We start from the raw sequence: 27943 nt of genomic DNA, 5'->3' as shown, positions 1-27943 counted from the left end.
AAGCCTCCTCGTCCGGCTGTGTGGAAGGTGCCTTCACTGTCCCACGCGGGCCTTGCACACCTGCGCTGAGCTCTGAACCCAGGCGGCGCCCTGCCCATCCAGAGCAGAACTGGGTTCTGGGAATCCTGTGTGGAGTTGTGTTCGGGGGAGACCAGGAGCAAAGGGAGGTGGTCGTGGGCCTGCGGAGCCTCGGGCGGGAGAGGCAGGGCTGTGCCAGGCCCTCACAAGTGTCCTCGTTCCTCCCAGCCCTCGGAGGGAAACTGAGGCCCCAGCTTTCCTCCGGTGCCCACTGTTGCTCGCCAGAGATATTTCCCCTCTGGGCAACCCAGGAGGGACCCACGACGCCCCAGGCTCCGTCTGTGCAGTCCTGGGAGGGAGGGGCCAGGGCTCCCAGTCCTCGGGGCTGCCTGGGGTGCGAGACCCCCTGCCCCCAACCTGAGCGAGGCGTCCATCCCATGCCAGCAGGTGCCCCTCCACACCACCCGACCTTGTGTGCCCTCGAGGGGCCAGAGACTGGAGCCAGGAGGGGCACTGAGCACAGAGCCTACAGCGGGGACAGGCCGGGGGAGCCCCAAGAAGGGCCGCTGAGGACACGGGGGGCTCTGGGCCAGGCCCAGGAGACAGGCAGAGCAGAGCTGTCTGGGGGAGCGGGCGCCTCCGAGGTAGGGCGTGCCCCCCCACGGGCAAGGGAGGTGGCGGGGATGGTGTGGGGTAGCCGCTGACACCCCTGCAGCTGCACCCCAAGCTGAGGGGCCCCAGTGCTCAGGGGGTGCTTGGGAGGGGGCGTGGGGCCAGCCTGGTGCCTCCTCTGCTGAGCACACGAAGGGCACGGTGGGTCCCAGGTGCCCCCTGCTGCCCCCCGCCAATGTCCCATCCCGGCCCTTGGGGTCTAACTCTCTCTCCATCTCTCTTGAATCCCGCCTGCTCCCGATGAGTCGATAGTGTGAAAGGATAATGGAATGTAAGTACTCCTCCTCTCACCGCCCGACCTTAGTCCAGCAAGTGACGCCTGGACAGTGGTGCCTGCGCACAGCTGCCCGTGACTCAGGGCTCCTGGGACCAAGGAGCCGGCTCAGGGCTTGGTGCATGAGAACCTTCTGTGAGGGTCTGAGACCCACTGTCACCCCTGGCAGCGCAGGGCTGAGGGAGGAAGCTGGGCTTTGCAGAACCGACTTCGAGGGTCACAAAGGTCTGGACCCTAGTTACCTGCGTGAGGCAGCCCGGCCCAGCAGTGGGGACGGCTGTGTGGCGGGGAGGGGGAGGCGTGGGCAGTTCAGGAAGGGCCTGAGTGCGTGTGGGGAGAGGCGGCCCGGCCAGGAAGTACAAACTAGGGCACCAACATCTAAGACCAGAGCACCAGGCTGGGAGGTGCCAAGAAATGGCACCTGACGAGGCCCTGCAATACCCCTGCACAGAACCAGCCCCAGCCATCGGCACTTGTCCTCCGTGTCAGGTGCTCCTGGTGCCTTGCTGGGTTCCTTTCAGAACCAACCTGCTTCATTTCTGTCATAAGCACAGTGCCAGCCAGCTGTAGTGCCCTCCAGAGGCCCTCCCACTCCACTGAGGCGGCCTGAGCACGCTGGCCACCAGCCCCAGGCCCAGCAGGCGGTGCCTGGCCCTGCTGTGCGGGGGCAGCATTCAGGCCTGACTCACACGTCCAGACCCCCCAGGCCCATCCAGCAGCTGCATGAGCCTCCCTCCACTGGGAGCCAAGTGCCCCAAGGCTGCGCTTCTGGGCCTCCGAGTCCCGCCCGTGCAGCAGTGTGCCCCTCAGCAGTGTGTCCCCTCCGCGGTACTTGTCCCCTCGGCACCACTGGCTGGCTGGCGCCTGCCCCAGGGCTGTCGGTGCGGGTGGAGACGCTCTTTGTGCCCCCAGGTCCTGCAGACGTTCGCCTCGTCTGGGAGAAGAGTGGCCGTGAGCCGGAGACGTGCGTCCCCGTGCAGAAGCTCCCGCTGCCCGGCGGCAGGGCGCACGTGCTCAGCTGGCTGCGGGACAGCGTCCGGGAGAGCACAGAGTACCGCTGCTCCGTCCTCTCTGCCACCGAGCGCGCCACAGCCTCCGCCTGGGTCCGTGTCCTGAGACCTGGTAAGCACCCTGCAGCCCACACAGAGGACACCGGGCAGGTGGCTGGGACGACAGGCCGGTGCTGGGTGTCACTGAGACGCACATGCCCTGTCCCTCAAGGCTCATCCCCCCCATACACCAGACCTCGCACCACCACACACACAGGGCACACTCACACTCCTCACTGCACACAACACACGTCACTCTACACACAGCCCGCACGCACCTACCCACAGCCACAGCACAGCCACGCCGTTCCTGCCAAGGCTCCACCCCCTGGCCCCCGAGCCAAGGTGACCGTACTCCCTCCCTCCCTCCCTCCGTCTGCTGGCGCCCGGCCGCCCTGTCCGGTCAGTGCACGCCCACCGGCTGTCCTGCTGGTGCAGAGCGGGCACGGGCCCCCTCAGCCCTCGGCACTGCAGCAGGCCTGTGCTCCCTCGCCAGGGCTGCGGTGCTCACCTTCCACACGCCGAGCCGAGCCCCCACGCCGCCTTTCACCGGGTGCTTTCCCGTTTTCTCAGGAGTTCGTGCATGTGGGGCCGGAGGGACAGGGAGCGGGTCAGGCGCTGGCCTCGCGTGTGGCCAACCCGGGTTCAGTCCCCAGCACTGCCAGGGGTGCCCCCCCCCAACTTGTACACACGCGTGCGCCTGGGGCAGGGGCAGTCCGCATTTCTCCCGTGCACACGCCCTCGGTGGCCGGGCCCGGGCAGGTGGGGAGGAGCCCGAGGCAGGGGCTCGAGGCCTGAGGGCGGCTCACACTCTTGCAGAGACGGCACCGCAGGAGCAGTGGCAGCGGGAGCTCAGCGCCTGGAGGGCTGCGGCGGGCGAGCACGACCGCCTGCTGCAGGGCTGGAGGAAGGCCTGGGTATGCGGTCTCTGGGGGCCTGGGGACCCCACATCATGTCCCCCCCCCACCCAGCGCCTGGGAGCCCTGTAGGGAAAAGAGCAAGGAGGGGTGGGGGTGGGGGCAGGACGAGGCCACCCCTGGCCAGGACAGGAAAGCTAGCCGGGTGACTAGAGCAGCGCTGGCCTGGGGGTCGGGGAGAGGGGAGGGCGGAGAAGGGGGAGGAGGTAGGGGTGGAGCAAGGGGGGTAGAAGGAGAAGTAGAAGTGGAAGCAGAGGGGGAGGGATGAGGAGCGGGCTCACGGCAGCATAAACTCGAGGCTCCCAAGTTCTGGGTCCGGGAGCCCCCAAGGCCCCACTCCTACGGCCGACAAAGGTGGGGCCTTTCTGACGCCCCCTCCCCACTCGCCCCCACCTCCACCTCTGGGGCAGGGTGGGGTGGTGGAGGGTCCTGCTGTGCTGTTCTTCCAGGAGCACTGTGAGCAGGACACCTTCTAGCCGCCAGCGCGGGGTCGTCTCGGTGACCGGACTACGTGGCAGAAGTTTGGAAGTGCCGGGACAGTCTGGAAGGGTCTGAACGGCGTCAGCGGTCAGCCCGTCACCCCCGGAGCCCACAGGGGACGCGGCGAGGACAGGCCCGGTGCACACCGCGAGCCCCAGGGACTGGAGTGCCGGCACCCCGGTAGGGCTCGGCTCAGCACGCACACCTGCCCCGAGGCGCGCCGGGACACCGCGCATGAGCGCCACGCTCTGCCCTCCCCAGAGCCGTCGCGTGTGTCCTCTCTGCGCTGTCCCTGGGCTCCTGTCGCGCATGGGCGAGCGGAGGCCTCAGAGGCGTCCAGCCCCCAACGAGGCCTTCCTGCTCGTGAATGCAACACCTGCGTCTCGGACCCAAAGCCACTTGTGTGGGCCCAGCCAATCCCGTCCTGCACGGCGAACATGCCCCGAGTGTCCACGCGCCCTTCCCCAGCCACGGCTCCCCGACAGCCGTGAGGACAGCAGCCCACCCTGACTCCGGTGCCTCCGCACTGGCCCCGCTGCCCCGTCTGGCTCAGAGCTACGTGCTGGGCTGCAGCTTCTCCCAACACCCCCTCGCCTCCCCGCGCTCTCGTGCTCTGTCTTTCCTGCCACGTGTGCCCAGGGCACTGGACTCAGCAGAACCGTAACCCGAATCCCTGGGGCCCTGCTGATGCGCCAGGGACGGGGTTGAGGCTCAGCTGCCCACACTCCTGAGAAAATAAAGGCCAAGGTCCACATCTGTCCTGTGAGTTCCGGGCTGGGCTGTGCGGGGGCAGGGGCGGGGGGCTCCCCAGCCACTCCCGAGCACGGCACTGGCCAGGAGTGACGCCATCACCAGGGCCCAGCAAACCTTCCTGGGTGCAGACTCCACGCCACCTTCTCTCTGCTCCCTGCATGAGCTAATGCTCCCGCGCCAGCTTTCCTTGCTGATCTCCCCCCAGGCCTCCACGCGCCTGCGTGGCCTGCACTGCACACACGAGTACGCAGGAGCAATGCGAGGGCTTCCGCCCTCCTCCTGGGCTGCCACAGCCCACTGCTGCCTGCGCCTCAGGGGTCCCGCGGGGCTGGATTCAACAGCACTTCTGTAGCTCCTGGCCGTGCTCGGCCTACCCCCAGCCCTGTGCCGAGGGGCCGCTCCTGGGCCGGTGCACGCAAGGCCGGGCCCTACCCACTGCACTATGCTCCCCCCAAGTGCTCCGGACAGCTGCCAAGCACAGAGCGGCAGGCTCCATCCCTGCCGTTTCCCTGGTGACGGCGACCAGCAGCCCAGCAGGCAGGGCTGCCGGGGCTCTGGGCATGCACAACGCTCCTGCTCAGGGCCCAGGTGCAAGAGGAGCCCGCGGGGGACAGCGCACAGGGCGCCGAGAAGCCACAGCCCAGCCCCTGCAAAGTGGAATCACTGCTCTTGATTCCGAACAAACGGGCCCCTTCTTAAAGAAAAGGGACCTGAAGTGGCCATCTGTCCTCCTGGCCTCTGAGATTCGCTTTCAGAGCAAGCTCACTTACTGAAAGGGGGTGAGACTTTAAAAAAATGACCACAAATGAACTTTAGAAATGTCAACAGTCATCGTTTCTTGGAAAAAGAAAAGACCGCCAAGAGTTCACGTCCAGAACCATGTTCCTTGTGCGGTTCCTGTCACGAGTCCCGAGTCCCGACATCTTCCAGCTGAGGCCACACAGTGAGGGGCTCCCAGGACGGGGCCCGTCGCCTGTCTCGCCCACCCCACCCTCGCCTGCTGCCGCCTCCTGCAACGGACGGGCTCAGCTATCTGGCAACAGAGAGGAAGTTTCCCTGACAGCCGGCGGCTCCCGACACCCCTTCCCGGCGCTCTAGGCCCTCAGCGCTCCGCATCGGTCCCCACAGCAGCCGGCGCCCTGGACGCCCACAAGCGGCCAGCAGGTCTGCGTGGACAGCGAGCAGAGGACAGGCCCCCGGCCACCCCTTACCCCGGACACAGACACAGGGAGAGGAGTCTCATAAGCTCAGCTTCATCATCGGGGAGGCGGGGGCCTCCAGCGGGTCTTCCAGCCCCCCTGGGCACTGGCTGTAGGCTTCCAGATGCTTTCTCCAGATCTCCACTGGGCGAGAGAATGGCTCGGCTCAGCACGCGGTGCCGGCCAGGGCAGCAACCCCCTGCTCCCTGGGGCACCGTCCACTGGGGCGTCCTCGGGGCCCAGCCCGAGTGGGAGACCTCTGAGGGCGAGGGCCCCGTGGGCTCTGCAGCCAGCGCCGCCCGCCCTGCCCGGCCGGCCCGCCCGCAGCACTCACTGTAGCGGGGCTCTGCGCTGCCCGCGGGGGCCGGGCTGGGCGGGCTGGGCGGGGCCGGGGGCCCGGGCGGCTCCTGGTGCACGCTGTCCAGCAGGGCCTGGTACGCCTGCCGAGCCGCCATCGTCAGCTCCACCATCCTGCGGAACTGGTCCTGCGCGGGAGAGCACGGTGGGTCTCCCGAGCAGGCCCGCGGGGACGGGGACAGCGGTGGGGCCGCCCCAAGCATGGGGTCCGCGGGGGACACGGGGACAGCGGGAGGGCAGCACCGAGCACAGGGCTCACGGGGGACACGGGGACAGCGGGAGGGCAGCACCGAGCACAGGGCCTGCGGGGACGCGAGGACAGTGGCGGGGCAGCCCTGAGGATGGGGACACGGGGACAGCGGCAGGCGGCCCTGGGGATGGGGACACGGGAACAGCTACAGGACAGCCCCGAGCATGGGGGACACGGGGACAGCAGGAGGGCAGCACCGAGCATGGGGCCTGCGGGGACGCGGGGACAGCGGCGGGGCGGCCCTGAGGATGGGGACGCGGGGACAGCTGCAGGACAGCCCCGAGCATGGGGCCCGTGGGGACATGGGGACAGCAGGAGGGCAGCACCAAGCATGGGGCCTGTGGGGACGCGGGGACAGCGGCGGGGCAGTCCTGAGGATGGGGACGCGGGGACAGCGGCAGGGCAGCCCCGAGCACGGGGCCCGTGGGGACACGGACCTGCGCGCCGTCGTAGCTGAAGATGCCCACCACGCTGACGGGCACGGCCTTGTTCAGGCTGCGCCCCAGCTCCTTGCGGTTGAGGGCGAACACGAAGGGGATGTTCTGCTCGCAGGCACAGTCGATGATGGTGTGCAGCGTGTCATCCAGCCCACCTGCCCGGGAAAGGACACGGTCAGAGGGAGCACGGGCCTTCCCAAGCACCAACGCCACTGACTGTCTGCACAGCCCATCTGCACAGGCGCCCTCCATGGGGGCACGACCGCCAGCCAGGCCACTGCTGTGAGGGGGCCACACGGGATCACCGCCCGGTAGCACACAGCTGCAGGGACCGCAGGGAGAGGAAGCGGCAGGACACAGATGTCACACAAGCTGCCATGTCACACTCAGGGTAGCTGGCCCGAGGCATCGTGAAGAAATGACCCAAGGGCACGAAAGGTCACAGAGGAAGGGAAACATTAACCGGGAAGAGATTGAGAACTTTCACTGTGACAACGAAGCCCAGCAGAAAAACGGCAGCAAAAGGGCCCCGATGCTCCTGGGAAGAAGGAGTCCCAGAGTCCCAGAGAAGAGGCTGAGGCGTCGAACGCTGCAGCTCCTCCCAAGGCTGGCGGGCCGGGGAGGCAGCCCAGGGTAAGAGCTTGCCTGAACATGGCTGACCCACTGGGCCCCTCAAGGTTCACCAGGAGTGATCCCTGAGCACCGCTGAATGGCCCAAAAGACAAAGAACAACAGCAAAACTCTAACTTCCATGCCCAAGTTGCAAATGGGCATCTGGGAAGGAGACCACAGGACTGCAGCTGCAGGAAGGCCGTCGGTGGGTGCAGACACCCCAAGGAAGGGGCCACCTGAGGAGTGGCTGCCGGGGCGGGAGCAGGGCCTGCCCCGCCTTGTCTTCCTGGAGCAGGCAGCAGGCATGCTGGAAGCAGGGTCCTTCCTTGCTGGGATGGCCACTCCCGAGACTTGTCAGGCCAGGTGTGTGGACACCGGATGCTCATTTTGTGAGCCCCTGTACCTGCTCGGCCGGAAACTGAACAGCCATCACCTTGCGCCAGCTGCAAACCACCATCCTTCACTGCCACTCAGAGCCTGAATTTTTTTTGGTGGCAGTGCCAGGGCCTCCCCTATGAGAGAAATGTTCCACAACAAGCTGCACGGAGGACCTGTGGGTGCAGTCACACGCCAGCTTGCTAGTCCCTTCTCAGAGCGACCAAATACAAGCAGCCAACCACATGCCACTGTGGCAATCCCCACGAAAGACCGGAGCTACCAGTGACCCCAGGAGGGACGAGGCTCAGCAGAGGGGAGGGGCTTCGGGGCTTTACAACTCTCAGAGGCGGGGGGCGAGGCACCATGAGAGCCATGAGTGCATCTTCGGAGTCAGCTGCCTCGGGAAACACTGGCAGGAGGACAGACAAGGCCGAGGCGTAGCAGAGGAACCTTCCAGAAAGTGGGGCCAAGAGGACGAGGAGGCGTAGAGAGCCCCCAGGCCCAGGGATGGTGCCAGGAGTGGGAGCCTGGCCCCAAAGACTGGGCTGGGCCCAAGCCAGCTGAGGCCCAGAGGGAAGAGGGGTCATGCAGATGGCGAGCAGCGACCGAGGACAGAGGGGGCAGGTCGGGGACACTCAGCACATCAGACTATGAACGTCAACACTACGTCAAGCTATGAATATAAGCGAGTGAGTTAAATGGTGAGAGAATGAATGAAAGAGAAAAGGCAAGTAAAGACGGAAGAGCCAAAATGGCTAGTTTCCAGAGTCCTCTGGGGTCCCTGCAGGACGCGCTCACGCCGGACGGGGGAGTAACAGGGACGCAAATCAAGGGGACGGCTGCAGAGGGCAGGCCTGGAACCGCGTCAGAAAGGCCTCAGGCAGAAACCTGCTGCAGAGGCTCAGCCCAGCCAGCACACGGCGCGGCCCAAGGGCCACTGCAGGGACCACAGACCCTGGGCTGGCGGAGACTGCTGCCCCCAGACAGGCCAGCGCCTCGGCCCACAGGGGCAGTGAGCAGTGAACTCTGCACGAACAAGGTCCAGCACGGGGGCCTGCAAGGCTTCTCTCCTCGCCGGGGTGCCGGTGCCCCGAGCGTTACCTTTGGACTGTATCTTCTCGCAGTTGGGAGAGATGATGATGCACTTCAGCTTTCTCAGCTTCAGATGCTTCAGCACCTCCCTCAGCCCCAGGACGAGGCGGCGCTTGGTCTTGGCCTTGACCGGGTCCTTCTGGTACATGCGGTCTTGGAAACGGACCAGCTCTTTCAGCAGCTCCGTCACGCAGGCGTCCACTTCTTTGCTCAGCATCTGGCTGCAGTAGCTGGAAGACACACGGCCACCATGAGCAGCCCTCACTCCTGCTGGCTGAAGGGCAACCCCCGGGGTTTGGGCCACACGCCCCTCACGCGCCCTGCCCCACCTGGCACCATCAGACGACAGAGCCCAGGTGGGAAGCCAGACACGGTCACCGTGAGCAGGCCAACACCCCGACAGCACACAGGGACGGCAGCCCAGCACGAGTCTGCCAAGGTGCCCCTGCATATCAGGGTCAGAGGGCGCAGCCCCCGTGCCACGTGCCCCCCTTACTCTCTGAATCTCCGGCTGTGGATCTTAGGGGGGCAGCTGGTGTCAGGGCTCGGGCAGGAGGGCTCGGGCTCAGGCAGGATCTCCGCAGACTTGCTCTCCTCCGCAGGCGCACAGGCCTCGGGCTCGGCCACACCCCCTAGGCCAGAGACGCAGTTACACCGCACTGCTGTGCACAGTACCAAGCTGCACGCCTCGGAAGGAACTGACGCAGCCAGGCTTGGAACGTGCGCATGCACTCACACACGCACACCGACGGGAACAAAACATGCACACACAGAAACATACATGCACACAGACACACACACGCAGACACTCGAGCACAGCTGCGGCTGGTGTTCTGGGGATGGGGAAACTGAGGTGCCCGAGATGGCAGGGCAGCTTTCTGACCCCCAGGAGGTGCCCGCCTGCTTGCTGTTCCTACTGTGGAGGTCTCCGACCCGCCACCATTAAGACCACCTTCTACTGTGTTTGGGGCTGCACCTGCAGATGCTCAGAGGCTACCCCCAGTTCTCTGCTGGGGGCGCTCCTAGTGGTTCTCTGGGGACCGTGTGCTAGCAGGATGAACCCAGCCTCCTGCAGGCGAAGCACCTGCTCAGCCGCTGACACCTCATCAGCCCTCCAAACCACGGGTAAAGCAGGGGGAACAGAGCCGGAAGATTCATTTAGAAAACTGGAGAAATTTCTATTTGGAAGCTTTACAAACGGATTTTTCACTTCTGGCTTTTTGCACTTCGGGGTGTGAGACCACTTCCTTATCAAATCTTTAAAAGAGCTGAACACAGGGCTGGAGCGATAGCATAGCGGGGAGGGCATTTGCTTTGCACGTGGCCGACCTGGATTCGATTCCCAGCATCCCATAAGGTCCCCTGAGCACTGCCAGGAGTAATTCCTGAGTGCAGAGCCAGGAGTAACCCCTGTGCATCACCGGGTGTGACCCAAAAAGAAAAAAAAAAGAAAGAAAAAAAAGAGCTGAACACACACACGGAACACACACAGGCGGCGCCTGGGCAAGTGTGTCTCAGAGCAGGCCTGACTCCAGGGCTGCAGGGAGCTCAGCAGGGGGTGTGCTTGCGCCTGCACGCGGCAGGCCGGGGTTAATCTCCAAGGCAGGATTCCATAACAGCCTACCGCCCTCTAGTGGCTGCTCTGAGACTCGCGCCGTGCAAGCGCAGGAAACTGGAAGGAAAGCACAAGCCAAGAGCACCCCACAAAGGGAAGGCTGTGGAAGGGGACGTCAGCAGAGGGAATGCTCAGGTCTTACACGCACACACACGTGCACTGAGACTGTCACCCAGATTCCACCTGGTCACATACTACTCTGCACCCCGTGCACTGTCCCGAGCACAGCCACTCCTGTCTGCCTGGCCCGGCCCGCCACGCTTGGTGAAGGCTGCCATGCCGCGGGCAGTGGGGTTCTTGGAGCCACTTCAAGCCACCAGGCCCTCCCCCCTGTGTCCTCAGGGACCCACTGGGGCCTCCCCCTTCCTTGTGTCTCGAGAACTGCGTTCCTGAGGCTTGGGATGGCAGGTGGCGCACTGGGGCGGGGGCTGCCACGCCTGCTGGTAGTACTGTACCTGCGAGGTCGGGCTGTGCCTGCTCAAGGGGCTGCTCGTCACCCCCACCCTCCGTCTCGTGCACCTCCTTGCTGGGGAACGTGGGGCTCCCGGCATTTTCCTGGAGACGCTGCTGCTTTCTCTCCTGACGCTCCTTCAAAATAATCTTCAAGAGTGAACACAACCGTTAGAGTTAAGTTACTTAAGGCTCAGAAAGCAGCACTTACGCCAAACTGACCTCCTCGCACCTGCTGGCTCCTCCGCCCACCTCGTGTGCCCACCCTGTGGCTCTCGGGAGGAGAGCACGGGGGCACAGGGCTGTGGGCAGACCCCAGCTTCCTGCTACCTGTGTGAGAGCCAGCCCCCACCCAAGGCGGCAGAGGGCAAACAGGACCTGGTGTGCGGCCGTTACCCAACATCATGGAAGCCGTGAGCACTGCCACCCGGCTCAGCAAATGAGCTGGGCAGGGGGTACGAAAGGCGAGCCCGGCACCCCTGTCTGCCTCGCCTCCCGGTGCCCAGGGTGCAGGCCCCGCGTACCTTCTTCAGTGAGGTCGGCTTCTTGGCCTTGGGGACCTCCCTCTGCTTCCCCTTCTTCACCAGGGGGGCGCTGGAGTCGAGGGGGTTGTGCGGGGTTTTCTGCTGGCCGACGCGATGGGCCTTCTTGCCGGACGTGGCCTCTTTGGAGAGGACTGGCACAGCCCCGACTGGAACACAGCGAGCGCGTGGGGACACAGGCCGCGCCCCCACCGAAACCACCCCAGGTCAGACCCATCTGCACCAGCTGGTTCTTCCCACGGCAGCGCTTCTCTGAGACGTTGGTGTCTGTCGGGGCCCCGGGAAACTGTCAATGGGTCTGGGCAGAAACGTTCCCATTTCTGGTGGGAACGTCCCGGGGCCTGCGGTAAGGCTCTGAGCCGTTCTCCCACCATTCTGACAAAGACAAAACAAGCGCTTTCTAATGCCATCATCGAACCCTCGTGCCCCCGTCCCATCTTTTCTCCTTTTCAGGGGGCGAAGGACACACCTGGCGGTGCTCAGGGCTTACTCCTGCCTCAGAAGTCCGGAATCACCCCTGGCAGTGTTTGGGGACCATATGGGCTGCTGGGATCGCACTTGGTCAGCTGTGCCAGGCCGGCGCCCTCCCTGTTTTAACACTGCCCAGCCCAGGGTCCCGGTTCTGGTGGGAACGTCCCAGGGCGTGCAGAAGGGGCTCTCTGAGCTGTTCTCCCACCATTCTGACAAAGACAAAGCAAGAGAAAATCAGGGGATTGGCGCAGGGCAGCGCAGAGTGTGGCCTTGAGCACTGCGTCACGTTCCCACTGCCATGTGGCTCCGATTAAAAAGGTTTTGGAGTGTCTTTAAGGAAGGCGAGAGATGCAGGAAGATGGGCGAACTGCTGATTTGCCAGAGCTGGTGGCAAGGTCTTCACAGTTCCCCCCCTTTAAGCAAACACTGACAAAAGCAACCCAAGTGAACCCCCCCCCCCATGCTCGTAAGAAACAGCCTTCCCTGACCCCCCAGCAGCTCCGGGACACCACCAGCACAGGCCGTCCCCAGACGCTCGTGTCTAGCTGCGAGTGGAACTTGGAGCGGAGCCTGTCTTCTATTTCCTCGGTAATGCCCAAGCTTTTAATTTAAAGCTTTTAATTTTGATGAAGTCTAACTTACCAAAAAGTACACAAGCTTTTAATTTTGATGAAGTCCAATTGACCCTTTTCTTTCGTTGCCTGTGCTTTTAGTGTCATATCTACAAGACTCACTGTCTGAACCAAAGTAATTTACCCTTGCTGTTTTCTATGGTTTCAGCTTCTATTTGGGTTGTGGATCATTTCGAGTTAATTTTTATCCACAGTGAAAGCTGAGAGGAAGGGCCCTAGTTCCGTCTGTAGCACATGCTAATCCCGCTGTCCCAGGACCATTTCTGAAGAGACTGACTGTATTTCTGTGTGGGGAATGGTCTGAGTCACACACAGCTGCGCCCGGGGATTACGGCCCAGGAGACCATGTCGTGCCAGGGGCTTAAATGGGGGTGGCTGCAGGCAAGACAACTACCTTAGTCCCCGTGCTCTCTCCAGCCCAGCTTGTTCTTTAAATGAACTCTGCACCTTGTCAAAAGCTCATGTAAGGATCTGTTTTTAGACTCTCAATTCCATTCCACTAGTCTTTGTCTATTCCTGTGTAATACTGTTTTCTTTTTGTTTTGGGGCCACACCTGGTGATGTGCAGGGGTTACTCCTGTACTGCACTGTGCTCGGAGGACCCTATGGGGTGCTGGGGATCAAACCTGAGTCAGCCATGTGCAAGGCAAGTGCCCCACCCACTGTGCTATCACTCTGGTCTCGACAGTACTCTCTTTACATCAGAATAAATCCTGGGTCTGGAGCAATAGCACAGCGGGTAGGGTGTTAGCCTTACATGTGACCGACCCGGGTTTGATTCCCAGCCTCCCATATGGTCCCCTGAGCAGCGCCAGGAGTAATTCCTGAGAGCAGAGCCAGGAGGAACCCCTGCGCATCGCTGAGTGTGACCCAAAACGAAGGATAAATCCTGATTCTGAGAAACAGTCGCCAGATGGTGTGAAGAACGCTCCCGAAGGCGCTTACCCGAGAACACCACGGGTCTGGAGGACTGCTTCGCACTCTGGGAGCGCTGCTTCTTCTCCAGGGCCGTCAGCAGCCCCCCCAGGTCCAGCTGCACCGGCACTTGGCTCTTCTTTGTACTGCTTCTAAAACTATTCTGCAAAGTCAAAAACCCAGAAGTTTACTCGTGGTACCATGTTTGACAAACTGACCAAGAGCCTTTCATTTAATTATGCAGCCGTATGGAACAGGAGACAGACGGTACTGGTGGAAAGACACGACCGTCCTGGAAGCAGCTTTCCCACAACCCCCACACTCACTCCCAGTCGTCGCCCAACACTGCTACCCCAGTTAGTTCCTTTTCCTCATCATTAACACGGAACGGAGATGAAACCACTGAGCTTATCACCCTCACGACCAACAAGGTGTAGCTTACAAAAGCAAGCACAGACTGCGGGGAGCTGCGACAGTGCCTGTGGGGGCGCTGTCTGGAGTCTCCTGGACCACACTTCCTCTCCGGTCCAGAGACAATGAACTGCCATGGTCTGTGAGGACATGAACAAAGATCCATACACGTCCGATTCGGACGATCCATCTGGCACATGAGCACTAAATGTAGGTATCACGTTAGACACACACTTAACAAAGTGCTAGTTCTGAAACAGTTGTGACCTGAGATTTAGACTGTATGGAAAGCTGTACGGGCTTGGGGTCTCCTGTGTCGGCACCTCGAGGCCTCACTCTTCCTGCCATCGGGACACCAATGGCCCTGGGGTAAATGCTCGGGTGCGCCAGAGGCCCGACAGAGACCTCCACAGCGGTGGACAGTGTCCAAAGTGAATCCGGGGGCTAAAGGAAGCACTGTGTGAGAGTGAAGGCAGCGAGCAGACAGCACCAGCACCCCTGTCGGACACCGGACCCAGTCAGGCGGCTCCTGTTTCCATGTGTGAGATATGATGAACTCCCACAGGAATATCCTCAGTTCTGCTTTTTATTTAACTCCAACTTCACAGGCTGTTTGCACACCCCTTACTTCTGTCAGAGTGGCCGTGACCCCACTCCTAGGACAAGAGGGACCCTTTGTTTCTGCTGAGCCCACGAAAAAAGAGGTGCCATGGGTGTCAGCTGACAAAGAGGTCTGAAAACAGATTTCCTATGAATTTAGTTGAGCAAGCAAAGTTAGCCCAAAACAATGTGGTTCCGACCCAACACTCACCTGCGGCTGCTGTCTTGACGGAAACTTCGGAGAGTCTGCTCTCTCTCTCCTTTCAGATGCGGCTGCCAGGTTGGGGAACTCCTCGGCATCCTAGGTAAACACACGCGCGTTAGGTCTCCATCAGCCACAAGGGACAAGTGCCCAAGTGCAAACGTCACCCGGCTCATGTCCGGTGGATGCAGGCTTCCCTCAGGGCTCGAAGGTCACATGAAACAGTCCCCAAGCCTGGAATGGATGGGCTTGAGCATCACTGTTCTCAGAGATCACACAGAGATGCCCCAGAGAGGCTGGCGCGCCTGCGCAGCCTACGGAGCCCTGACTGCCGTGTGGGCTCACGAGCTGTGCCCAACCGCACTGCCACTAGAGCGACAGCGATGCAAACCCAGGCGAGTACCTCTAAATGGTTCATTCATTTTAAAACGTCTCACTTTGGGGGCTGGAGTGATAGTAGGCGGCTGAATGGGTCTGATCCCTGGCACCCTGAGTCCTGTCGGGAATGATCCTCCCCTGAGCACTGCCGATCGTGGCCCAAAAACAAAAAGATTTTTTTTGGTCATTTTAGGTGTCTTGGAGAAGCCGTGAGAGAAATGGGGGCTATACTTTAAATCACACTCTGGTCCCAATCATGATGCTTTCAGGGCCAGAGTGAGAAGAGAGCAGGTAAGGCGCTTGTCTTGCACATGGCCAAACCCCGGTTCGACGCCAGCATCCCATATGGTCCCCCCAGCACTGCCAGGAGTGATTCCTGAGTGCAGAGCCAGGAACAACCCCTGAGCATCACAACCCCTGAGCATCACCAGGTGTAGCCCAAAAACAAAATAAAAAAAAAATGTTTTAAGAAACAAAAGGCACTTTGCAAGTTTATTTCTAGCATGTGTCTGACAATCCCAACGATAGTCTATGGCAGACTAAATCCTTTCTGGGTGACGCTCACTGCGCTAAAGGGGGCCCTGCACAAGCAAAGAGACCCCAGCCAAGTGACACTGAAGGGGAAGGGCACTCCTAAGAAGCCGCACGGGGGTGTCCCACAAACCCTCCTATGCTTCACACCAACAAGTAACCAGGTCGGGGCTCGCCTGCTCGGAGCCCATGGGAAGCCGACATGAGCGACTGAAGAAATGGAAGGCAACTGTGATGGTACCAAGAGAAGAGCCGGAAAGAAAATGCGGCAGCGTCACGTAGGAGCCCTGCACCTGTTCTGGGCAGGGGAGGCGTTCAGGAACACGGGCAGAGTGAGTAATGAGGAAACAAATGCACCTCGATCCTTGGCGGCTCTTGAGCTGTCGGGACTTCGAGGTTCATTTTCAACTTTTCTTTCTTTTTCTTATTCTTTCTTGAGGCGTCATTTGGCTCAGGACTGCCCCCTGGTGCTGCTTTAGACTAGGACAGAAAACAGCAAAGGTTTCAGAAGTTCTCAGAACACTGCAAAGACCACTGAGTAGTGTCAGGGATCGCAGGCTCGACCGCACGCTGGACCCACACCGTGACTTCACTGGGAACCGAGCGCTCGTCCCCCACTTTCCCAAGAGGCAGCAGCCGGCTAACCGGGGCGGGGGCGGGGGGGAAGCAAAAGGGCTGAAAAGACTGCGGGGCAGATCCAGATTTGTCTGTCTCCTGTTGATGACAGGATTTCCCCTGCCCTGAGCTCGCTACTCCTGACTCGGATCCCAGATCCGCAGGGAGCCTTGAAACCAGGCCGTGGGGCCCGGTCCCCCTGCGGCCGCCCTGCCTCACACCCTCGATTTCCTCAGCCAGGGTTCACACTCTGCTCCCCGGCACCCATGTGCATCTGGCCGGGCACGCCCTCTGCTCCCCTCGCCCATCTGACCTGTCCCTGTCCTTGGCCCAGCACACCCAGGCCTGCAGGTGCTCTCTCACCACTGGGAGGCTCAGGAACAGCAAGGCCCGCTCTACCCGGGGCACACGCCTCTCAAAAGCTCTGCAGCACTTAGAAGAAAATGAGCTGGAAGGGCCAACCCAGGCCCTGCTGGGTGGAAAAGGCAATTCTCAAACGTTCATGCCAAGTAATCCCACTTTCGTCTTCAGAAACGGGCAAGTCAAAACCCAGCTGTGTCTGTGGAAGCATTCAGGGGCCCGAGGTGGCAGCTCACAGCACTGAGGTGGGAACTAAAAAGAGACACCCCATTCAGAGTTAGATCCCTGACGGACTCACTTCTGGTCCTTCTGTAAAAAAATGTTACAATAAAGGGACAGTGCCTGAAGGGAGAACATGACACAGCCAACAACGATGGCTGAGAGCACAATACAGTTCGACATGTTGGGAGATGACAGAGCTGACAACCTGTTTGAGGGGAGAGGAAGACATAACCAACAATGATGTTGGAGAGGAGAGCACCACACAGCCAAGTGTCTGAGGGGAGAGCATGACATGGCTACTGTCATCCTGGAGCCCAGGGTAAGTCCCCCAGGTTCCATGTGACAGTGCTTTACTTTCTGAACTCTGAAACTCTGCTAAACTAATAATAATAATAATAATAATAAACCTTTATATATATCTTTTTTTATCAAAATCATGTTTTTAGAAGTTTTTACAAAATGAAACAAAATTAGTGAACTGAAAACCTGCTTCAGCAGTGACCGGGTGGCCCCTAGTGCTGAGCCCATGGGTGCAGCCAGGGTGGGGCCTCCAAGAGGCCTTGTCAGCTCCATATATCTTGCCACACACCTGACCGTGCCAAGCTGTCAGCAGCCCACAGCCTGCAGGCAATACGGTGGGACACCCCACTCCTCTTTGTACCTGACGGCCTGTGGCAGTGGGAGATGATGCCAAAGGAGAATTTGTGTAACCCTGAGAGCTGTCCCGGGCACTAACCGAGCACGCAAGCCACAGTAATGACACTCACGAAGTCAGCCAAGAGCAAAATCTAGACCAGAAAAAAAGGCTCTTCAAGAAACAAATCTCAGAATCACTGAAAAGAACAGCTCAAATGTCACTGAATGAACTGGATCCTCAAGTGCAGTGACCCAGGGCAATGCCACAGGCCGGCCGGAGACAGCGCGTGGGAAAGGTGCTGACGCTACCCAGCAGGTGAAAGCAATTCAGGTTCAAGACTGTGGGGGGGTGCAACGACAGAGCTGGAACCCAAGATGCATCTCTTCTGTGAAGAATTCACATCAATTCAGACACTTTTTTTTTTTTTTTGCTTTTTAGGTCACACTCGGCAATGCACAGGGGTTACTCCTGGCTCAGGCACTCAGGAATTAACTCCTAGCAGTGCTCAAGGGACCATATGGGATGCTGGGAATCGAACCTGGGTCGGCCATGTGCAAGGCAAACGCCCTCCCCGCTGTGCTGTCGCTCCAGCCCCTCAGTTCAGACACTGTAAGGCAGGATCTGAACTGCAGGCATTCACTCGTATACATATCTGTCCCTTGCTCCTGATGAGGACCAATTATTTGTTCGAGATGCAAGCCCAGTGCAGCTCAGATTCATGAGCATGGGCCAAGGAGAAAAAGAACCTGTGTAGACACTGCAAGGCTTGCCACGGCCCCAGGAGATAACAGGATCCAAACGCGCGCGTTCCTTTCACCAGCACAGGCACCGCGCTTTACTCTGCTCCGAGGCCCGGAAGCCTCAAAGACGGCATGCTAACGCTTCCAGGCCCTACTGGTGAAGAAACTGCCTTTCAGTTTATCATGGCAGTGGCATTTTTAGGGGCTGGTGATGGTTCAGTAGATAACGTCTGCCAAACAGCATAATCCACAGTGTCCAAGATAACTGCTCAACCGAAACTGCTCAGCAATTTCAACAGTAAGAGAGAAATTCCTCAGAGATTCCAGACAAGCCTGGCACACAGGCAATTACAGACAAGCCTGGCACTCAGAGCATAACCTAAAGTTAGGCCATCATTCAAAACGTCTCTCTCAGAGACGACTAACTTTACCTGCAACAGGCAAATTCTGCTCACATTCATTCTTCTCCCAGTACAAGCATTGCATGAACATGGACAGTGAACTCAACTTCCTAGAAACTGCTCCTGTAACTCGGGGACTCAGGTGTGTAGACATACCACAATCCAAATTTTGGAGGGAAAAAAAAAAAACTGTTCACAACTACATTCACATTCCAAATACATGGAATTCACGGGCTACAGTTCGAATCTGGGCCCTGCTAGGCTGGCTGTGCACCTTTACTGTCAGAAATCAGAGATCACCAGCTGTCACAGAACTGGGGGCTTCTTCCTAGGGCACAGCCGGAACAGGACACCAACCGGGAGGGGCAGCAGGAGGGTCCCTGGCTGTGACCAGCCCCTAGAGGAGGTCTCTCCCAGACACATTCCCTCCTACGCACAGAGCAACATCCGAGCAATCACACGTGCCGTGTCCTGTGAGGACCTGCTACAACTTCCTGGCCAGGCAGACCCACAGTTCTCAGAGTGGTCTCGGGGTCCCTAGACTCCTTCGGGGGTCCACAGAATCAAGACTGGAAACAGAACAGACACACCCCTCTCCCCCCATCTCGCACTTGCTCTTTTTATTTTTCCACTTTTTTTTTTAATGTCACACCCAGCGATGCACAGGGGTTACTCCTGGCTCTGCACTCAGGAACCATATGGGATGCTGGGAATTGAACCTGGGTCAGCCTGGGTGGGCCGCGTGCAAGGCAAGCGCCCTACCCGCTGTGCTATTGCTCCAGCCCCCGCACTTGCCCTTCTTTGAGCACAGTTTGATGATGACAACACCACCGCCACCACCACCACCACCACCACCAGGACCACCTCGACTCCCACCCAGCCAGAGCATGGCAGAGCGGCAAGAGAGCACTGCGGGGCCTTACGAGGCTGTTCTCACTGCCTCTGTTCACGTCACAGGTGATTTTTTACAAGGGCTCTCCCACATCAAGGATTTCTGATGACTTTTAAACAAGCGAACATTCTGGAAAATGAAGTGATTTTAACCTTGAACAATACAGAAACACCAGTAACAATCCAAGTAAACAGAAGTTTTTTGGGGTTTTCTAAGGGATCCCAAGACCAAACCCCGTGAGGAGCACTGACACGGACAGGCTGTTCAGGATGCTGTCCTTCTACGGGGGAGGGCGAGGGCTGCCAGGGGACAGTCCAGCAGTGTCCAGGCCCTGAACCACTTCCTGGCCCTGCAATCACTCCGGAGCCCAGAAAATGCCCCAGCTCACAGGCGAACACCTGGCTTAGAAACCTTTGCTCTCTTTCTGCCTGACATTCTTGTGCAGGGAAGTGGAGAATCGTTTACTCATTTCCCACTCTGAAACCAACAGGGAGGTAAGTTCATCCACAGCGCCAGACAGTGTCCCTGGGCGAGGAGGAGCTGGGCAGCAGCGACCGAGCCCTCGAGCAGCACTGCGGCAGCCTCTCTCCCCGTACGGAAGGGGACTGGAGCACTGTCAGCTACCCATTCGGCTGGGCCTTTTATTTTCCACCACTGCTTCACCCTACAAAGCAAACCCATTGTTTTCTTACTATTTCCAAGTGAAATGACAATCATTCAGCCTTCAAAGACAGCTTCGCCTGCCCACTTACCAAACACACAATCCCCGAAACACGAAAGCCTCCACCACTTACTTCTGCCAAACCTCATTCCCTGGGGGAAAACAGCAACCACTCCTGCCCCTGGTTCTGCTGGCACCTTTCTGGAAAGCACATGCACGTGGTTTCCACCGGCCCCAGCAAGGGGCGTCCATGCGATTAAACTAACCCAGACTCCACAGCCTCCCGGGGAGCAAAGATGGCACCTGTAAGGAGCTTCACAGCACCCACTGCACACACAAAGCGGAGAACAGTCACCACGTCCATGGCGACAAAAAACAGAAGCCCTTTACTAACGTGGCCACGTGTAAGGGATGCAAAGCAGCCACGGATACCAGGGTGACGTGGACTGAACATTCACACCACAAATCAAAAGACAATGAGAAGAACAAAGAAAATCGACAAATTCAAGCAGGAATGAACTTCACAATAATTCTCAAGTTCCTCTACTCCAGACGTGCATCCATTTTGTGCTTTCATCACAACTGAAACCAGAAATTTTTTATATATATATATATATATATATATATGTGTGTGTGTGTGTGTTAAAAATAAAATAAAAACAACCCACATATAAAAGTCCCCAACTCAGAGTAATGCCTCATTTCCCTCAACGTTCTATGAAAACAGACCAGGGGGTTATCCTTATTGTTTTTTAAGGTTAAAGGTACCAGGAATACAGGTGGTTCACGCGTGTGAACAGACAAGGCGGTGTGTGTGAGTATTCGACCTCAGTGTCCAAGCACCTGTGCTCCAGGCCCAGGGGTGGCCCCGACGCAGCGCCAATCATCCGCTCTGGAGCTCGGAGTCAGCCTCTCGTCGCCGCCGGCCAGCTCTCCCACACACCCGGCCGGGCGGAGAAAGCGTGCGCTCCTGCTGAGACGGACTCTCCCTGCAGGCCTCCCGGTACCTGCCCCAGAAGCAGCAGGGCACACGCCATGCCACTCTGAGTTCCATGCTCCATCCTGTCACACTGGAACGTGCCCAATATAATCCCTGAGTATCTGTCAGGAACCATTTTGGCGATTACTAGCCAGTGTCTTCCCTGGAAGTCTCAAGTCAAGATGATGAGCTAGGACTTACAGACCCCCAAGTTGAACTGGTAACAATTTGAAATCACTAAGCAGCAAGCTGCGCTTACTCATTATGATCCTTCTGCTGACCTTGCTGCATCAACGATGGACAGACACAAAAAGCTTTAGGAACTGCACATCTACACTGCGCCACTTGACCTCAATCTTTCCCCCTCTAGTGGGGATGTAGTGCCAGAGGAGGGTGCCTGCCCCTGAGGCACACTGCCTGCCCGCTCCCAGGTACAGAGGGGCACACCGGACAGTCAGAACAGACAGACCGGTGCCAAACAGCTCCGGCAGCAGAGCAGGCGACCCCGCACCCACTACCAGGCACTACTGGAAGGAACACCAGGACCCTCCACTCACCTCTGGCGCCAGGGCAGCAGGCTTGCCCGCCTCTCTCAGGAGAGAAAGGTCGGAGGAGGCAGGGTGTGCAGGCCCCCACTTGGGCTGCCTTGGGGCCTCTGATCGCTCACTGTTCTCTGGGCCCGGCAGTTCAGGGAAATCCAACCTGGTAAATTCAAACTCGGGGTTGGAGGTGGGTCCACTGCTTTCAGGGATTCTGGATTTCCGGTCTGTTCGCTTCTGATAACCATCTAGAGTCAAAAAATTATAGGCAGAGGTCAGCAAGCAGCTTGATGACACGCATGTCATACGGCAGAGTGAGTTCACTGACTGTTAAAGCTGTAACTCCCTTGGGTCTGGAGCGATAATACACCAGGTAGGGCATTTGCCTTGCACGTGGCCCACCCAGGTTCGATTCCCAGCATCCCATATGGTCCCCTGGGCACCACCAGGAGTAATTCCTGAGTGCAAAACCAGGAGTAACTTCTGGGCATCTCCAGGTGTGACCCAAAAAGCTAAAGTAAATAAATAAATAAGGCTACAACTCCCACAGTTCAGACTCTGCCCCTCCCACAAACGTTATCGTTATCCTTGTGATGGTATAAAACATAAATGACCAGGTCTGCCAATTGCTCTACCTGGGTCACCAAGTGGAAAAAAGCAAAACATATTCAAGGTTTTTGAGAAATAAAGACCCTTAATCTTACTGTTTAGCTGCAATTTTTAACTATTCTTTATATGTATTCTGTCATTTTACAATTTGTGTGTGGGATTTCTGTTTGTGTTGGCGGTTGGGGGGAGGGCTGAATTGGAGCCACACCTGTGGTGCTATTCTTAGCTCTATTCAGGCATGACTCCCCGTGGTACTCTAGGACCAGGCGCAGTCTGCAGAATTCTAACCAGGGTCCCAGCAGCAGCAGATGTCTCCCCTAGGTACTCTCTCTAGCTTTGTCTTAGAGATCTGAAGGGACATCACTGAGTTTACGCTAAGTAAACTGTCCGTAGCTGAGCTTGCAGGAATAAAATGCAGGAAAGCAAAAATTAAACATATAACTATTTCTGAGCGAGAGTGTACAACGGGTAAATTGCTTGTGTTGCACACCTTCAACCCAGGTTCAATCCCCAGCACCCCGGTGGAGCTCTGGATACCAAATGAGGTGCTGGAGATTGAACCTTGGTCAGCTGAGTGCAAGGCAAGTGACCTACCCACTGTATGTACTGTCTCTCTGGCCCCAACAATATGATCACAAAAATATACTTTTCCCAGAAAGTCAGCTCCTACAAAGGTTTAAGTCACTATATAAACAGGCAATGTCGGTGAACAACTGCACGAGTTTGTAATTTACAGCAAATAAGACACCAGGGGGAAAATCATTAACTGCTTCACAACTAGAAGTTCAGGACAGCTGTGACTTTGGGCATGAATTAAAAAAACAAGGTCCTGAAGGAATGACACTGGCCCAGGGCAGTATTTAAGGTGTGAGTCATGCTACTATCCAACTTCTTACCTACCTGAATGTGTCCTAACAAAACCCCACAGACAAGATTTCAAGAAGGAACAAAGGGGCCGGAGTGATAGCACAGGGGTAAGGGCATTTGCCTTGCATGTGGCTGACCCCGGTTCAATCCCCTGCTTCCCATATGGTCCCCTGGGCCAGGAGTGAAGGAGTGACTTCTGAGTGCAGAGCCAGAAGTAACCCCTGAGCACTGCTGGGTGTAGACCCACATCCCCCCTCCAAAAAAATAATAATAAAAATAAAAAAGAAGGAACAGAGTCCCACCAAACAGGGACATGGCCGAGATTTGCTTTACAGGCCATGTTTTGAGGTGACGGGATACCCTTGGACAAGTTCTTGCGTAACACACAGCACGCCGAGCTAAGGGCCCACGCAGCACCGCTCCCGCCCGGAGGAAAGGCCTCGAGACCCCTCAGCAAATCTGAGCGTCTCAGTCCTTCTCCAGGAAAACAGCCCGCAGGGAAAGCTGCACCAGCAACAGCAAGAGGCAGAAGGGCAGGCAGCACCCCCGGCCTTCGTTCTTACCCGGTGTCGGGCTATGCTCAGCACGCATGGACACTGTGTGGGGACCTTTCGCTGATACAGTCCCATCAGCCTTCTTACTGTCAAGCTTTTGTTCATCATACACTTTTTTCTGTAGGACAGATTTAAAAGCAACAAATTCAGAAAACTAGAAGAAGGTTTTAAATAGTGAATTCATGTTCAAGGTCAAAATCAAATCAACACTTAACTCCTACCAAAAAAGATAAGACAGGCTTAACTGTGTGCAAAAATAGACTGGTTCTTCCAATTTCCTTGGTTTGTCTGTTTTATTTTCTGTTCCACAACCGACTGTGCCCAGGGCTTACTCCTGGCAGTGCTCTGAAGACCACCTGTGGTGCCAGGAATCAAAGCTCAGCTGGCCACATTCGAGGCAAGTGCCCTATCTTCTGTACTAGATCACCTACCCTGGTTCTTTACATTTTCAACAGGAAGCAACAAAACCACAGGAGTGACTGACCTTCAACAAGGCTCGGGAGTCCTGTGGGAGAGGACACCGGTGGTCATGGCGTGGCTTCCCCGTTGGGAAGCCGCGGTAACAACTTGGCTGGCCATAGTCGTACTGCGAGCGGGGCGCTGGGCAGACATTCTGCGCAGCCTCCAGGGTGTAGGAAGAGCAGGCATAGGGCGGAAGCGCAATCTCAGAAGACAAATACTGAGGAGGCAAAGGTGAAGCGCCAAACGTCGCCTCTTCAGCATAAACTTTCTGTCTAGATAAAATGGGTCAATTTTAGCTGCAGAGCTCACAACTCAAGTCAGAACCTTAACATACTGTAATATACTGTAACCAGCTGACATACCATAACAATTTACGTTGAGCCTTTTAATTATTTTTAAGGTCACTCATGCTAGTACCCAAATATCTTGAATTAAAAGCCAACAAGGGCTGGAGAGTCCAGCAGCCTTCGCATGCAGGCATGCAAGGAGCTCAAGGACCACCTCATGGCCCCGAGTACCACACTGGGAGTCAGTCCCTGCTTTGCATGCAAGGCGGCCTGAATCAATTCCCAGCACCACAGTCCCCCAGGTCACAGGGGCACCCCTCAACACAGAACAGAAGCAGCTCCAAATTATCACCGGGGGCCGGGGGGTCCAAAAGACAAAATAAAAAATGCAAAACCAGAAAATGAAACAAAGACCCTGAGCATTTCTTTCTTGAGCTCCAAAGAAACAGGCTGCCCCAGCATCTCTAGCCCAGGAGATCTGTGCTGAGGCGTGTGGCTACGAACAGGGTTTCACTCTCAGGCGCCCGAGTACTGGGAAAAGCTGCTCGCAGTGACCCAGCCCCTCCGCCCGCCAAATCCACCTGGGCCCTGCAGAGCTCCGCCACACTCTGTGAAGGATGCGAGCTCTTTCTCAACTGGCTTAAACCTCTGTCTCAGTGTTGCAAAATTTCCAGGCCATTACAAGATCCTGAAAACATTCCGCAAACTGGCCCATGGCAAAGGCAGCTTTGAGGAACAGCTTGGAAAAAATTAACTACTTGCAGGTAGAGAATTAGCACACCCAAACTGAACGCAAACTCTGCTTCTAATGCTACTATGTGGACGAACTCTGGACAGACACTCCAGTTCTTGTGTGGGAAAGCAACAGAACTTCCCACCTCAAGCATGAAAGAAACGAGCCTTATCTCCCAAACCAGCTCTTGACCTCTATAAATATCCTTTAAAAAGGCAAAGCAGGGTCCCAAGAGACAGTACAGAAGTTAAGGCACTCGCCTTGCAAGCAGCTAACCCCGGTTTAACCCATCGCACTGCACATCAACCCCAAGCACTGTTGGGTGTAAGCTCTGAATGCGCGCACACACACAAAACACACAAAGTCAAAACACAGATAATAAGGGCTTAGGATTACTCTTGGTTTCATGCTTCAGAACCATGCTTCAGGTGAACAATGCCTGCCGTCTTGGCAAGAGAGAAAGTACAGGGGTAAGGCACATGCCATGGATGGGCCCGACTTCGGTTCTCTGAATACCACACAGTCACCAGAGCACTGACAGGCACTGCAGGGCCCGAACACGATGAGGCCTGTGCACTGAACCACTGGCCTTGTTGGCCACGAGGCCAAAAAGTGTTGGGCGATGACAACAGCAAACAAACTTGACCTATCTCATGGCAAAATAAAGTCACGGATACATACAAACATAAGCATAGGGATAATGCATCCCTCCCAACCAATGAATTTGCAAGTAATTCATTCAAATAAGTGAGAGGTTTAACACTTATTTTCCTAAATTCAGCTAACATTAAAATACAATATCATCAATACCTTGAGAATAAATTCCAAATTAAAAAAAAACACTTAAAGGGCAACATAAGCTTTATTTTTATTCAAATCTTAAAGAATGTATAACTAAGATATGCAGACTTCAACTCCATAGGATATTATAAAATGAAGTGACCAAATGCAAAAGCCATCAATTGCCAAAGAACCATCCACTTATAAAGTCAGCAATAACTTCTGGGCTCCCCTCCTTTCTGGAGCAAAAATTTATTAGGTGCATGCTTTGGGTCTGAAATTCAGATCTCTCGCATGCAAGGCTTGCGCTTTACTACTGAGTTTTATCACCATCCCTAAGTGAAAATTGAAATGTTAATCACTTAACTGAAGTATGTTTAACCAACTGTCCTTTGCCCCATTTCTCCTCTCCACCCCTTTCTTCTATTTAATCTCCCAACGGATGCATGTGGTCTATACGCAGTATTTGTAAAATATAGTATTTTCTAGCTAAAACAAGTCAGGACGCAAAAGACAATTAAATTCATATATGAAATATATGAGTCACTAATCCAAACACACCAGCCAGAAACAAAACTCCTAGCCTCTCTGAAAACTATGGCAGTTATGAGAGAGAAGAGAGTGGCAGTGGGTGGGAGAAATACGCTGAGGTCTTTTCAGGTGACCGAGTTAGCAGAGAAAGCAGGTGGCTGCTGAAGGATGGCTGGGAAACAGGAGGAGGCACTCCAAGGACGTAGGGACAGGAAGTACCAAGAACAACCTGTCCCAGACAAAACAGCTATCACACACTACTCTTTTCAGCTGCCCAGTTGAAAATTTTTTTAACCACTCAAAGCTAACCACAAACGTCTGGCCTCTGTACTAAAAACAGGCATGGTAGCTTTAGCTAATGAGAAAGCTGATCGGTGTACCCAAGCAGAATGTGACAAGAATGTGTAAAAACTGCCCGAACTCACGTTCAGGGCTGTTCATCGCACTGATATCCTAGGAAGCTCTCAGGCTTGGTAGCCCCTGCAGGTTACAAAGCCTCTGCAAGTCAGCAGACAAGTGGATTTGAGACTTCTTGGGTAACCTCTCACTCCGCGGCAGTAGGTTCAACACACAGACACATAAAGCAGTATGAAACTAAACCCCTGAAATTTCATTTTGTCTTCAGCTAATTAGGTCACTCAATGGTGGAGCACTTGCCTTGCAAGTTTGTTCCATCCCCAGCACCCCAGTAAATCAGAGTCGGCTGAAAGATTGGAGCCTGTGCCGTTTATGTCCTAAACCCAGAGTTACATCTCAAGCACCTGCTTGCCCCTAGGACCCCCAAACTCTGCCAGGGCTGTCCTGAGAGCTCACAGCACCAAATCACCCTGCCAGGAGGAGTACAGTTAGGTGCTCTGGGAACTCTCATGTGTTTGCTGTCACAAGCCAAAAAAAAAAAAAAATCAAGCCCCTGGATAAGGCAAGATGTTAGGATACGTACCCCGGCACTGGCAGTCCCTGAACACTAGGGTAGTAGGCAGTGGCACCGCTGGGGAACGCTGGGGCTTCTGAAGACTCCTGCCAAGGCACACCCAGCCCGGCAAACTTGGGGACAAATGGTTTGACATCTGCTGACAATCTGATGCCCTGCAGGAGGGAAAAAAGGGGTGCTTTGGAGATACACATTTTGAGGCCGACTGATGTGAACACACCAACGACAAACACATACACAAAACCTCCGTCATGGGCTTCCAGCAACCTGGAAAGTGATCCCAGGGCTGTTGTTCAAAATTTTTTGCTAGTCAAGGGAAGGGTTGTTTGTTTACCCCGGAAGGTCTGTTTTCCCACTGAAAAAGTGACCTCTTAAAACACTAAAGTGGAGGTAACAGTCGAGGTAGGGCCGACGAGCGTCACTGATACCTGCTTTCCCTTGGAACACGGCAACCTGCCGACGGGACGAGCTAACGAGCTGCCACCGCCCCGGGGCCATGTACCCGGACAGGGGTCCCCGCGCGGGCTTGTTCTCGAGAAATGCTTTAGTTGCACACCTACTTTATCCGCCTACGGACTCGGTTTCTCGGGCAGGCCCCCGGGGCGGAGAGCTCGCCTGGCGCCACAGCTGCTCTCCACTCCCGGGCCACGGGCGCTGCCTCGCCCGCCGACCGCGGCCCGGCCGCACGGGGCCGGCTCCCCACACCGAGGCCTCCCCAGGGCCCCGCGCCGCGTCCACACCGCCGGCGCGCGTCGCCCTACTCACTTCGCCTGCGGGCTCCCGCGGCCCCGCCGACGCCATGGCGAGCGGCCCGGACGCGGCCTAGCCGGGGAGCCCGGCGGTTGCCCCTCGACTGACGCCACAAACTCCCGGCGGCTTCCCACCCCGCTGTTCCGCCTTCCGATCGA

The 27943-nt window shown here is 57.0% G+C and overlaps 2 protein-coding genes across 2 annotated transcripts in view; one reads left to right on the top strand and one right to left on the bottom strand.

Moving 5' to 3' along the window:
• The window catches only part of SEMA4D (semaphorin 4D), a 70588-nt gene extending 66422 nt beyond the window's left edge, over positions 1 to 4166 (top strand). The window contains exons 16-18 of the mRNA XM_055128686.1: positions 1877 to 2086; positions 2833 to 2930; positions 3380 to 4166. Of these exons, the coding sequence (XP_054984661.1) occupies positions 1877 to 2086; positions 2833 to 2930; positions 3380 to 3406 (335 nt within the window). The 3' untranslated portion in view covers positions 3407 to 4166. The remainder of the gene's footprint in view (positions 1 to 1876; positions 2087 to 2832; positions 2931 to 3379) is intronic.
• An 803-nt stretch (positions 4167 to 4969) lies between these two features.
• Positions 4970 to 27943, bottom strand: SECISBP2 (SECIS binding protein 2). Its single transcript, XM_055128687.1, has 15 exons — positions 27801 to 27943; positions 27045 to 27190; positions 23796 to 24045; positions 23321 to 23429; positions 21300 to 21529; positions 15593 to 15715; positions 14336 to 14425; positions 13144 to 13276; positions 11078 to 11244; positions 10559 to 10703; positions 8985 to 9120; positions 8498 to 8718; positions 6407 to 6561; positions 5697 to 5847; positions 4970 to 5506 (listed from the first exon to the last, which is right to left on the bottom strand). The coding sequence occupies exons 1-15, from the start codon at positions 27834 to 27836 to the stop codon at positions 5403 to 5405; spliced, it is 2196 nt and encodes a 731-aa protein (XP_054984662.1). The 5' UTR covers positions 27837 to 27943; the 3' UTR covers positions 4970 to 5402.

Source organism: Sorex araneus, chromosome 2 (genome assembly GCF_027595985.1).
Source record: "Sorex araneus isolate mSorAra2 chromosome 2, mSorAra2.pri, whole genome shotgun sequence".
Lineage (NCBI taxonomy): Eukaryota > Metazoa > Chordata > Mammalia > Eulipotyphla > Soricidae > Sorex > Sorex araneus.
Note: the sequence above shows the minus strand (reverse complement) of the source record. Positions and strands in the feature narration are given on the sequence as shown.

What these genes read in the sequence shown, in the direction of transcription:
- SECISBP2 (XM_055128687.1), bottom strand. Translation starts at nt 27,836, where the DNA reads ATGGCGTCGGCGGGGCCGCGGGAGCCCGCAGGCGAA. An exon ending in CACAGCCGGAGATTCAGAGA is followed by an intron (nt 8,719 to 8,984) that starts GTAAGGGGGGCA and finishes TGTGTCTTCCAG; the next exon opens with CTACTGCAGCCAGATGCTGA. An exon ending in CGAGAAGATACAGTCCAAAG is followed by an intron (nt 6,562 to 8,497) that starts GTAACGCTCGGG and finishes TTTCCCGGGCAG; the next exon opens with GTGGGCTGGATGACACGCTG.